The sequence below is a fragment of the Xenopus laevis genome, chromosome 3L, assembly GCF_017654675.1.
Source record: "Xenopus laevis strain J_2021 chromosome 3L, Xenopus_laevis_v10.1, whole genome shotgun sequence".
Taxonomy (NCBI): domain Eukaryota; kingdom Metazoa; phylum Chordata; class Amphibia; order Anura; family Pipidae; genus Xenopus; species Xenopus laevis.
In genome coordinates this window covers 99,378,293-99,390,159 of record NC_054375.1, presented here as the reverse complement: position 1 = coordinate 99,390,159, position 11,867 = coordinate 99,378,293, and the positions used below count along the sequence as shown (strand labels likewise).

The 11,867-nt window shown below is 38.7% G+C and overlaps 1 protein-coding gene across 2 annotated transcripts; it reads right to left on the bottom strand.

Annotated features, from left to right (window-relative positions):
* Positions 1 to 1,667: 1,667 nt before the first annotated feature.
* On the bottom strand, positions 1,668 to 5,008 carry rpp25.L (ribonuclease P and MRP subunit p25 L homeolog). 2 transcript variants are annotated; one of them, XM_041586692.1, is made up of 2 exons: positions 4,344 to 5,008; positions 1,668 to 2,659 (listed from the first exon to the last, which is right to left on the bottom strand). In XM_041586692.1, the coding sequence occupies exon 2, from the start codon at positions 2,601 to 2,603 to the stop codon at positions 2,079 to 2,081; it is 525 nt and encodes a 174-aa protein (XP_041442626.1). In that variant the 5' UTR covers positions 2,604 to 2,659; positions 4,344 to 5,008; the 3' UTR covers positions 1,668 to 2,078. The 2 variants fall into 2 exon arrangements, with proteins under 2 accessions (XP_041442626.1, XP_018108421.1); XM_018252932.2 differs by having other exon boundaries at positions 1,668 to 2,604; positions 4,344 to 5,007.
* Between the last annotated feature and the right edge of the window lie 6,859 nt (positions 5,009 to 11,867).

Genomic DNA, 11,867 nt, shown 5'->3' with positions numbered 1-11,867 from the left:
AGTTGTTTTGTTTTTAACCAAAGATAAAACACACAAGAGCTAATAACAAGCGTTGTTTGCCGCAAAACATAAAACCACATATGAGCACAGCTTTATTCCATCAACATGAAGCACAGTGACACAGAGTAAATTATCACAGCTAATATAATCAAGCTTTTAGCCTTGTAGCTCTAAGTGCCTTTGACAAGCCCAAAATGAAAAGCTTTATTAGAAAATGTTTTGGTTAGCCTCAAGGCAAGTGAAGCAGAGGGAATCTGTGAAACTGAGCCTTACTGGCACCATCATCAATAAAACTGACAGCAGTTATGTCACAGGAGCTGGGTGCCACAACTCAAGTACTGAAAGACTGCTGGCCACAGGCTGTTAGTCAGTTCATGCATTTCATTTCTTCACACATGTAATGATCAGGGGCTTTGAAGCACTTTTTGACCTCAAAAGCACTGTTCATCTAACATTAAAAGATATTCATGTCTTATATTTGACTTTAAATATACTTATATATGTATAGTCAGTGCATGATAAATATTTCAGTTCAGGCTCAGAATGGCCTACCTGGCCAGTCTGTAGTCCAGTGGTCAACAATCCTGATGAGCCCTGGGTGGTCTGTTGTAGCCCCACATAGTTTTCCCCATTTGCACCTCCCTGATGCACTGCACTGTCTTCTTCCACCTGATCAGTTATTTGTGCTACAGGCAAAATTCATGTCCCACAGAGAACATAGGGCAGGTGGAGCATGGCACACAAAGGGAGCATAGAACAGACAGAGTATGGTACACAAACAGGGAGCATAGGACAGGCAGAGTATGGCATACACATGGAGCACACGGCAGGCAGAGTATGGCACAGACATGGAGCATAGGGCGTGGGGATGGCGGAATACAGCAGGAGACAGGGAAACCAGGACCAAGATGAAAAGTTCATACTGTGATACATACAGTGACACAATGCTGGTGCCCTTCCAGCAGTTTGTATGTTGTGTGAACAGGTGAACAACGTGGGCACTTTCAATCTGGGTCTAAGGTTTGAACAGTACACGGCTTTAGGGGTATGAACAACGGAGGTGTTACATGTTTGAACAATGCAGAGGGTAAAATCTAAATTTGATGTGTAAACAATGCAGAGGTCAGTTAATCTCAGTACTGATACCTTTCAAATCTTACACAAGGCAGTCCGACTTTCATTTGGGGGCCACACAAGGGGGGTCCGCAGACCTCTAGCTGGACACCACTTACCTAGCCCATGGTCTCTCTCTCATCTTATCTACATTAATTAAATTAAGACAAATTATTTCTTAGCCCTCTCCGAACAGATGAAATAATCTTTCAGATCAGTTTTTATTACAGGCAGTACACCTGATATCCCACTACTGTTACCTGTCCCATGGCCCCAAATTTTGTGGTCTTTCCAAAATTCCTCAACAAAATTGTACATTATTATTTTTTTATGTAATGTAAATCCTGTGCACCAGTGATCTCTCTGCAGGGTCCAGGTATATTGCTGGCTCCTTACATTGCTACATAAAAATAGCACATGTCTGTACAACCTTTAGCCGTTCAGCCATTGCTACTTTTCACTCCCCAGCCCCCTTACTATAATACAGATCTTACAGTTCACTTTTGTTGGCTTCCATATTTCCATGCTGCTTTCTTTATGAAATTGCTCTGGTAGTAAAAATTAGTACATTGTTACTTCTTTTTTTGTGAGCATTGCCCCATCTATTACTTTATTGTACACGGCACTAAAGTTGGCCTCACACTGGCCACAAGATTTAGTTCTCAGTGATCAGATCTAGCAGGGAAGGTGAAGGGTTTCTGGCATTGGACATGCCAAAGTAGATTTTGTTTTTTAATTTTTATTTACATTTTCCAATCAGATTGCTCAATCACCAGTGTAAAAAAGGAAAAGCTAAAGATCCCTTTCCAGTGCTGCGATATTATCTAAATGAAGATGATGGCAACTGAGTTTCTTAAAAAGGACATATTGGGAATGTTCTTTGTCCTATGCAAAAGTACATTAGTAGGTAACAGATGTTTTTCCTGAGGTATAACTTGCCATATTTAAAACTTTAGTGTCATCCCTCAGACTCTTGTGTCTTTCTCTTCTCTTTTTCTCTTCTTTGAGGTACAGTGTTCAATATGAGATTCAGAAAACCTCTTTCCAGTCTCTGTAGGGGCCATTGACTGTGGGGGTTGGTATCCCTCCTCTTGCGGGTCAAGGGGTTCCTTGGAAAGGAGGATATTTATTGATGGGTAATTTTTTTGAACAGTGAGACATGGAGCTGGATGTGGAACATTTGGTCCCTTCTGCTCCCATACCTCCTGCAGTGTCTTATATTCAACTTTGGTGACCTGGTGAAGACCACCTATTTTTCGTTTTAGTATTTCTACACAGGTGACAGCTTTGGTTACTCCTCTACCATAAGCACTGAAAACAATCTGCCCAGTTCCCTCTGACAACATATGGGTCGCTGCATAGCCAATGAGGTTACGGATTTTGCTGCCTTCTTTCACTCTCATTTTCACTACATCTGGGTAAAGGCTCTTGAAAGGCAAAGGCTGTCCATCATCTTCATCAACTGTCCGGACCCGGCGGAATTTCTCCATCCTGAATTTAGAGAGAGAAGTTTTTTTTTAATTTCCTCTGCCCTACATGATATAACCTAGGAAATAAAGGTTACAGAGTAAAGTTATCTTTCTGGTAAGTGAAAATCTAAGTCAGCTGGAAAATGAATGATAGATTGTGAAGACCACATCTGTGATCATTCAGCCGGCAAGAACACTGATTTTGAATGACAACCAAAAACATCATTTAACAGTCTAAAGCAAGTCTAAAGGTCCCTGTGGAGACTCATCACAGAATTTACCAAAGGGACCTGTATACTTGCAATAACAATGATTCGCTGATTGATAATGGATGAATCACTTAAGCCATTAAAAGATGCGGGTTGCCTCTTCATAATAATTGCAACAATTTGCTACATGTCATATCATAATAGCTAAATGATGTGCAGGATTTAGTTAGTATTAACTCCTTAGGCAGTATTATTTATTATTTTCAAGTGTGCTTAGGAACTATCTGGCTAAAGAAGTATTAATCCGAATAATCGGGATAGTTTCTAAAGGTCCTCAAATAGATTGCCAAGCACTAGAATTCATTAAAATGGGTTTATTATGCTCAAACAGTTCTACAGGTTACAAAGTGATTTAAAGATTTATTTAAAACTGGATTAATGTGTGGGAAATGGAAAATCATCTTAGGCAAGACTAAGTAACATCTTGGTGCCAGAAGGGATGTTTACATGAGTGTGCCATGACCCTGACATAAGCATAGAAAAAAGATTTGTTATCCCTATTTTCAATTGCCCCTATGATACACTAAGGTTTGGATGTTATTGAGTTGTTAATTCTTAAATTAAATTATACCTCAATCAAGGGTTAAAATATATCCAAATGCCAAAGTTCCCATGATATAGAGGCTATTACGCAAATTACAAAAAATGTAGGTTAGAGCTAGAAAAGGTAGTCTGTGTCACCTAAAGGAAAAATGGCAAATTACAGCTGACTGTCCCTTAGTCAGTCATGTGGTTAATTAATTCCTGAATTTCTCATGTGACTAATGATTTCCTGTGCATCCCACTGGAGGTTACTGTACACTTAATGAAGGCAGCATTGAGTAGCTGAGAGGTATGGATTCTGTATGTCCAAGTCAGATCTTGTGTAATTCATGCTAAAACCCCTCCAAATGAAAACCCAGCATCCATACACACACACCCTTCCATACTTTCAAATAAATTATATATACCCATATCTATACTAACTATACTAACTAGGACACATTTGTTGAAGGATCATTGCATCATTCACAGAATATTCACATATAGCTGGGCAGAAGTTAAACCATTATATCCTGCATAGCATTTGCAATCAGAGCAGTTTCCAGCCACCTTCCGAGGAATGCAATGAAATATAACTTCACCAAGTCTGTATGGAAATCTGTCTTGCCATGGGACAGTTTTAGGTTAGGGCAGGAGGGCTCTGGGCCTCCGACCCTTTGTTTGGATATTGCTGAAATCACATTTTACATAATAAAACATTGTTTAACTGTTTGATATTTTTTAATCATGGCCATCCCAAGGCCCTCCAGCTTTTTATAAACTGCAACTCCCAGCATCAACCTGGCATCTGAGGTTGCAGTTTATCAGTAACTGGCGGGTCACAAGTTGGACATGACTGATTACATATGTTTTTTTTCTCTTAACTTTTGGTACATACATATATCCTTGTGTTAAAAGAGATGTTATTCTACCCATATACAAATATCAAATGTAAGTTGTACATACTTACCCCTTGGCTTGGTGCACAAATGCCTCTTGATGTTTCACTGATGGGTGTCTTGCTCACCCAAATGCCTTTTTTGTTTTTATCGTTTCTTAATAGCAGATGTTTTTATTTCATTTACAGAAATCTGAAAAGTTTCAAGGTGACACAAAGGTCCAATAATGTCCACATTTCCTGGATATTGGGTAGGTGGTGGCAATTGACAAATAGTACATACTAATGATGTTCTTCTAAGTCTTATCCTTTAAGACATCAGTAGAATTTCCCTTTAGGCTAATGTGATTCCACTTTTCTTTCTAAGCAAAAGCCTTGCAGTTCCCTCTTTCCAAATTAGCTATGTTGTAATCCTTGTTCGGATATTCCACTCCTCTTTATATAGTTTTCCATTTGTTTTCTAGGTAGATCAGTTGATTTGCTAATATCTACTTAACTCTTTGTCTTTATACTGTAGGGAGATGGAGGATCATCAGAGCTGAAGTGCAAGAGCTCACTTATGTGCCTGTGCTCCCCGCACTGTGAGACAAGCCACTGTCTCTGCTGCACTTAATAAGAGACCCTCCTCCCTCCCTCTCTATCTCGCTTACTCGATGCACAAGGGGAGTGAGACAGAGATAGCAGCATCGGCATTATTACTTCAATACTAACACTTTGCTGCTAGAGAAGACTGTGGAGCGTTGCCTATAATTAGATGCCTAGTCTCCAAATGGTCTTTGGCTTCCTATATAATCATCTTGTCTCCGCTACATGGAACTGTGTCATATTTTCAGCATGCACTGTACAGTCGTATCTTGCACTTGTTCTGTTCTCACTTCATCATAACTTGTATAGGTTAGGCTTTTGCTTATTTGCAACATTTAAATATACATTCTTACAAAGATAATGTGCAGGAACATATGGCTCTTCTGAAACGTAATTGCCACGCCCTATGGCTACATAGTAGCTTATTTATAAAACTATAGTGGATCTTAGAGCAGGGTAACACTTTAGGCTGCACATAAGACACAATGGGTAATTCATTAGGCAATCTGCAAGCACTATGTGCAGTAGTGTGAGCAAAATGATCAAACATCTCATTGGTGGAACACTGAAACCTCCCAAATAAATCTGTGGCAGTACTACTCTTAATCAATCAAAAGAACATGAATGTAAAATGGTAGGCAATAAAGGAAGTGATGCCAAAATCTATTTATCTTGTGGTTTTTGTGGGACACCATAGCCAATCCTTTACATGGAATAACACAATTAAAAAAAATGTGTTCACTTAAGATACTATCCTTTTATTAAGAAAATCTCTAGGACTTTTTGCCATGTTTTGAAAGATGCTAAAGGTATAGTGGATAAAATGTCTGATTGTGGACCCTAGGCAGATACCCCTTTTTCCTATTTATTTAAGTGACCTGACTGTACTCTCCACTCTTGTGCCAGTTGTGCCTTTGATAAAGTTGATGGAGATTGCAGCACTCTTTTCGGTTTTTGTTTTGCACTTTATTAAAGAAGCTATGTGTATTGGTATAGGCGAGTGCAAATCCTTGTCTATGAATCCATTTTACAATTGTAATATGTAGCCTAAACATGGAAGTGATACATTTTATATATATTATAAGTTATTGAAAATAAAAATAACCTTTTTATGCGTCTGTCTTGGGGGTGAGTTATATATAGTCTTTTGATGAATAATGTTGCTATACATTTATTTTCTTTAACAGGGGGAATCTGGTGTACATTTTGGTTACATTTATTTACAAAGTGTTGAATTGTGTTTTCATTCTTTTGCAATGGTAAATGAACATAATGTGGGCCTACTGAACTCCTTGATATCACTGAAGGAATACCAGCAAAGTGATGGTTGGCTTAATCGAATGGTGTTTCTAGACTTTCTCCATCCTTGCTAAATAATGATTTGGGAAGAGAATATCTACAGTACCTCAGTGGGCCTATAGTAGTGGGACTACAGTAGACCTATGGTGCAGCTTGTAACCTTGCAACATGATGTATGGAAGACTTTCTCATAAACAGATCAAGTATATTGTGGTGACTTCTTCATAACAGTGCCGCACAATCCTTTTTTTCTCAACTTTCCCTGACATAGACTGTGGTCCCTTGCTCTATCACTGGCAAACTGGCCACACATTTCCTGCTCCTGTTCTCTTTTATTCATTTTTCACTATAAACTATCTCACACCTCACAGTTTAACTTATGATTCACTGCCACCTAGTGGCCAAACTAATTATACCTAACCATAACTTAACAATTCACATTTCACCCCCTTACAAGTTTATTGCATTGTCAGTAAATTCATAAAAGTCTGGGCATTTAAAACAATCCAAAATATTATCTAGTTCAAAGAGCATGCTGCATTTTCTATTCATAGCTTGTGCTTTAAAGGGTTGCCACAAGATGATGTAACCATCAACTGTGGAAGATTAGTGTTTCAGGGTGGTGCTATGTTTTCTTTTAACCAGAATTATATGTAAATTGTAGACATTGCATAATTCCCTTTCTCAATAGCCTGGCCTCATTCACACCAACACAATTCTTTCACTCAAGGAAACCTAATTCCTATGCAGCCTGCTGTATCAGCATAGCAGCCTGACACAGCCCAATGATCCTGCTTGTTCTGTCCCAACCAATTTATAATAATGTCAGAATTTCTCCATGCCTGAAAACCCGACTGCAACATGAACAACTTTTCCAGACCGGTAAAATGACGAGTAAAATGTTTTTTTCTCCATTATCTTTTTTTTCTCCATTATCAAGCTGTTCTTGGCTTCTATGGGGTGATGGGCGACACAGAGAAATACTTTCCATTATTTGACAGATTTTTAAGATCCAAAATTAGTCTGAAAATGTGCTAAACAGCTACTAGATGTTTGTCCACATTCCAGTCCTGGGCCACACATGGTATTCCCAGCCCCAATAAATACATAATGTTCTAAGCAACAGCAGTTGTGTCCAGAACATCCCTCTCTCTGGAGGGATTTTGGGCCGAGCTGGATTTTGGGCAGGGCAGTGAGAGGGTTTTGTCCTGGGCCTCCACACTTTTGAATTACACTGTATAATAATTGCTCTGCATAATGAAATTGTAAATGTAATGTGACCTCTTTGTGCTTTGTATATTCAGAAAATATATCTAGCAACTCTTGCAAAACTACGTTTAGTTTAGGAGAATTAAAGAAAAACTAAGCTTAGTTTAGATGTTAAAGGAGAACTAAAGGTTAACTAAAAAAGTAGGCTAGAATGTTGCACATTAGGTTTTGGGGTTCTGTACCAGCCCAAGGCAACCACAGCCCTTAAGCAGTAAAGATCTGTGTCTGCCCAGTAGCTCCCCATCTTCTTTTCTGCAGATTCAGTTGCTGAGTTTAGAGACAGAATGTACACATAGAATATAAATGTCACAATATAAGGCTGATTAGTAATTAAAGGAGAAGGAAAGCCGTTTACCACTTGGGGGTGCCAAATCTTAGGCAGCCCCAAATGAATGTATTTACTTACCTGAAACACTGGGCCGGTGCTCTTATCAGCAGAAAACTGCACTGGCCCAGGGTTATTCCAATGAGCACCACGAAATGATCCTCTTCCGGCTTCTTCAAATTTCCCGGGGCAGACACATGCACAGTAGAATGAAATAGCCGACTTTTTAGTTAAAGTTCGGCTTTTTTCAATCGAATGCGCATGCACAGCCGCTAGAAGAAAGAAGAAGTCGGAAGAGAAGCGCTCCGTGGTGCTCACTGGAATAACCCCAGACAGGTGCAGTTTTCTGCTGATAGGAGCACCGGCTAACACCAAAACCAGTGCAACTAGCTTTAGAATCAGCCTTGTAGCATCAGCTTATATTACAGGCCAACCTCATTTTCTGCCTGATAAATTGCAACGACACCTAAGCTTAGATTCTCAACAACCTCAACTAAGTTGTAATGGATAAACTCTACAATGAAAGAGCAGTTTATTTAGAAACCATTAAGATGACTTGTGATGAATTAACAGACAAGAGATAAACATGAGAAAGGGAAAAGGCATGTGAAAATCTTTTTTGTCATTTTTTTGTCTTAAGGCTTGTATAAATGTTTTTTTTTTATGCATTTGACATGTGTTGGAGACATGTTTGAGTTCACCTAAATGCATTAGCTAATTGATTCCATTATATTCTGCCTAGTTGTAGCATTCAGAGATGCGTTTTACTTCATCCCTTTTTTTGGACCAAATGTGAGTATAGTGGCTTTAGGGAATTATATATTATCTCTGTTCTATTTTATAGACAGTATAATATAAATATAATGGACTTGCACCAAGGTTACATCTAATCTATTAAACTGTAATTTATATCCGTGCAATTCACATAAAAGCAAAGGGAATCTTAAGAACTAGGATTCTAATTTTGTCTTTCTTTATGTCTGAAAAATAATTGCTAAATCAGGGAAAAACACCCCCTAACAAAGTAAAAAATAAAATTGACTGGATATTTAATTATTTCCCTCTCTTTTTCTACTCTATCAATTTCAGACATGTAAAACAGTTTATAGCTATATCAATTCACAATTACACTACTATTCCATATATAGAAAATAATGTGACTATAATGTATGATGGAAGAATGGAAGAGAGGTGAGGTGAGCATTGAAAAAACAAGATTTAGCAAAAAGCAAAGAAAGATAGATGTAAAGAAGAAAAGTGCATGTGGTTATGGGTAAATTACTGTCAGCTATGGGGGACTAGGCCCTGCAGTCAGTCAGTGTGTTCATAGGGTAGGGATAGCAAGACTTAGACAGCAAAGAAACAAAGTTTTACATCCATAAAAATGAGATGGAAATTCCATGTGTCAGATACTTGAGAAGATCTTGACATCGTGGTGACATCATTCTTTTAGAAATTATTGTGTTCCAGCCTTATGATACCTGAACCTCTTCTGCTGTTGATTGTACTTCTACTTGGTTTTTGAAAAACATTGATTTTATATACAGGTCTATAAAAAAACTGGTTATCAATAAATGTATCAGTCAATACAATGGCTAGTAAAAATGTAACTGAAACCCCTAAGATTGTTTATATTAGGCTTGTCGCATCCATCAGAAAAAAACATTCTGTGTCACTGCCAAGCCGTAATCCTGTTTGTTGGGAGTACAGACAGCTAGCAGGCATCTTGTTATCTTCATAGCCATCTGAAATCTCTGCACTGCACTGAGGAAATTTATAGAGCGATGGAACATCAATTTATCTCTTGCTTTTATCTTCACATTGCTGTCCATTTGTTGAAGCATGTTTGTTGTTGCTGTGTGCTACTGTTTTGAGCTTTTTATAACAGTTCCTGATCCTTTGAGATAGTGCTTATTGCTCAACTAAAAATCATTACTTGCTTTTGGTAATTTCTTTTCAACCACAACAGATACAGAAGGGCTAATTTACGTAGAGACGTGCAAGTTTAGTATGCTGTTCATTAAATATACTTGCTTTTAAAGACACTCCTTACACTTCTGCATTTTTGCACTGAGCACCCCCTCATTTGTTATGAAGAATTGTGTGCAAATATGGCTGTTGATGCATGGGAACCCTTTAGCTACCACCTCCTTGAACTAACAGTAGTGTTAATTGTTATGTTTTGGGTAGCCGAGGGTGAGGAGAGTATAACAGTGCTTTATTAGCAGAGTCATGCAGGCATTACACAACAGTAAGTTTTCACTTTCACTTTTAAGCTACCAGGAAGTATGCACAGTATGTATGTATGTATGAGTATGAGCACAGTGACATCTACAGGCCATTTGTGGTCCGTTGTCTGATATTAACTCCTTTGGATTACCTTCTCTGCTGAAGACTGTAGACAGAAATGTCATCACTGTAGCTGATGTTATATGAGAAACAAATGCAATTTCTGTCCATTTACTGTAATAGTCTATCAAGGTTATAGCAAATCTTCAGTCTATAGGAACATCTGTAAAAGGACCGACAATATCAATAGCAAGTTTTTCCCATGCTGAATCAGGGAATGATACTGGTTTTACATCTGGTCTCAACTTAACTTTGTGTACAAAGTTCTTTGCACAAGTGAGGTGTTGCTTTGTGGTGAAATTTTAGACACTGACTGTGTGGCAGGCACTGGTGCTGTAGTAATGAGACCATCAACTAATTGTAGGTTTAATGCAGCAAAAAGATCCCTTCCAAGTATAGCAGTACCCTTATTCACAATGTAAAAGTCACATTTTGCAGTATTTGATTCAAATTGTACAGTCACTGGCAAGCAACCAAGCACAGGGATTGGATCCTTTAAGTAACTGACCAGTTTCAGGCAGGTGCAACAAGTGGATATTTTGCAAAGTATTTCCAGAAAATATCCTTTGGTAGCATAGAAACAGCTGAACCTGTATCACGGATCAGGTTAATGGAGTGTCCCTTGTCAGCAGAAGCAGTACCGACACTGACAGTGTATATAAACTTGTCTGGAATAAATGAACCAGCTTTATCCACACTTAATACTGTAACATTTGTAGTAGTGACTTCATGAACATCATTAGCAGAACTACGGCAGATCTTAGCAAAATGTCAGACTTTTGTGCATTTGCGGCACCGTTTAGCTTCTGCAGGACATGTAACATAATTTGCAGTGTGTTGTGTTGAACCACAGCGAAAGCAGCATTTTCTATTTGTATTTGCTGTATGGTTTTGCAGTGTAGCTGAATGCCTTTCATTAGCACTGTATTTTGCCTGTGACTGTGCATTATTAGGCCACAGTGCTGAATTCACAGTCTGTACATTCCCAGCAGTTCCCTGACTCAGAGTTTTACCCTCTGCCACTGCTGTTTCAATTTGGCTAGCAACTGTTATAGCCTTTGCAAGGGTTAAATCCTGCTCTAGGAGCAGTCTCTCTCTAATGCGAGGTGAGTTTGTTTTTTCCACTGTTTGGTTTCTTAGCATTCCATCTGTTAGAGTCCCAAACTCACAGGTAACAACCAACTCTCTCAAAGCTGCTACAAATTGTTCTGTGGATTCGCTATTACGTTGTCCACGTTGGTGGAATTTATATCTTTCAGCAACCACATTTACTCTTGGCACAAAAAAGTTCTTTATAGCAGTGAGAGCAGTTTCATAACAGTATCATCAGGTAATGGTAATGTATAGAATATACGCTGTCCCTCTGCTCCCAGGCAATGAATAAGTAAAGCACGCTTTCTAGCAGCAGAAATCTCCCATTGGTCAGCAGCAGTAATGTAGTTTTCAAACATACGGATTCAAGTATGGTAGGCTCACCAGGGTTTGGAAGAAAAGGTACAGGCTGCTGCAGAGCTATAAGAGCCATCCTTGTCGCCATTTGTTATGTTTTGGGTAGTCGAGGATGAGGAGAGTATAACAGTGCTTTATTAGCAGAGTCATGTAGGCATTACACAACAGTAAGCTTTCACTTTTAAGCTACCAGGAAGTATGCACAGTATAAGTATGAGCACAGTGACATCTACAGGCCATTTGCATAAACACCACATTAATTCCTGGGTTCCCACAGCAGACTGCAACAATAGGCAAAACTGACTTGTGCCCAACAAATC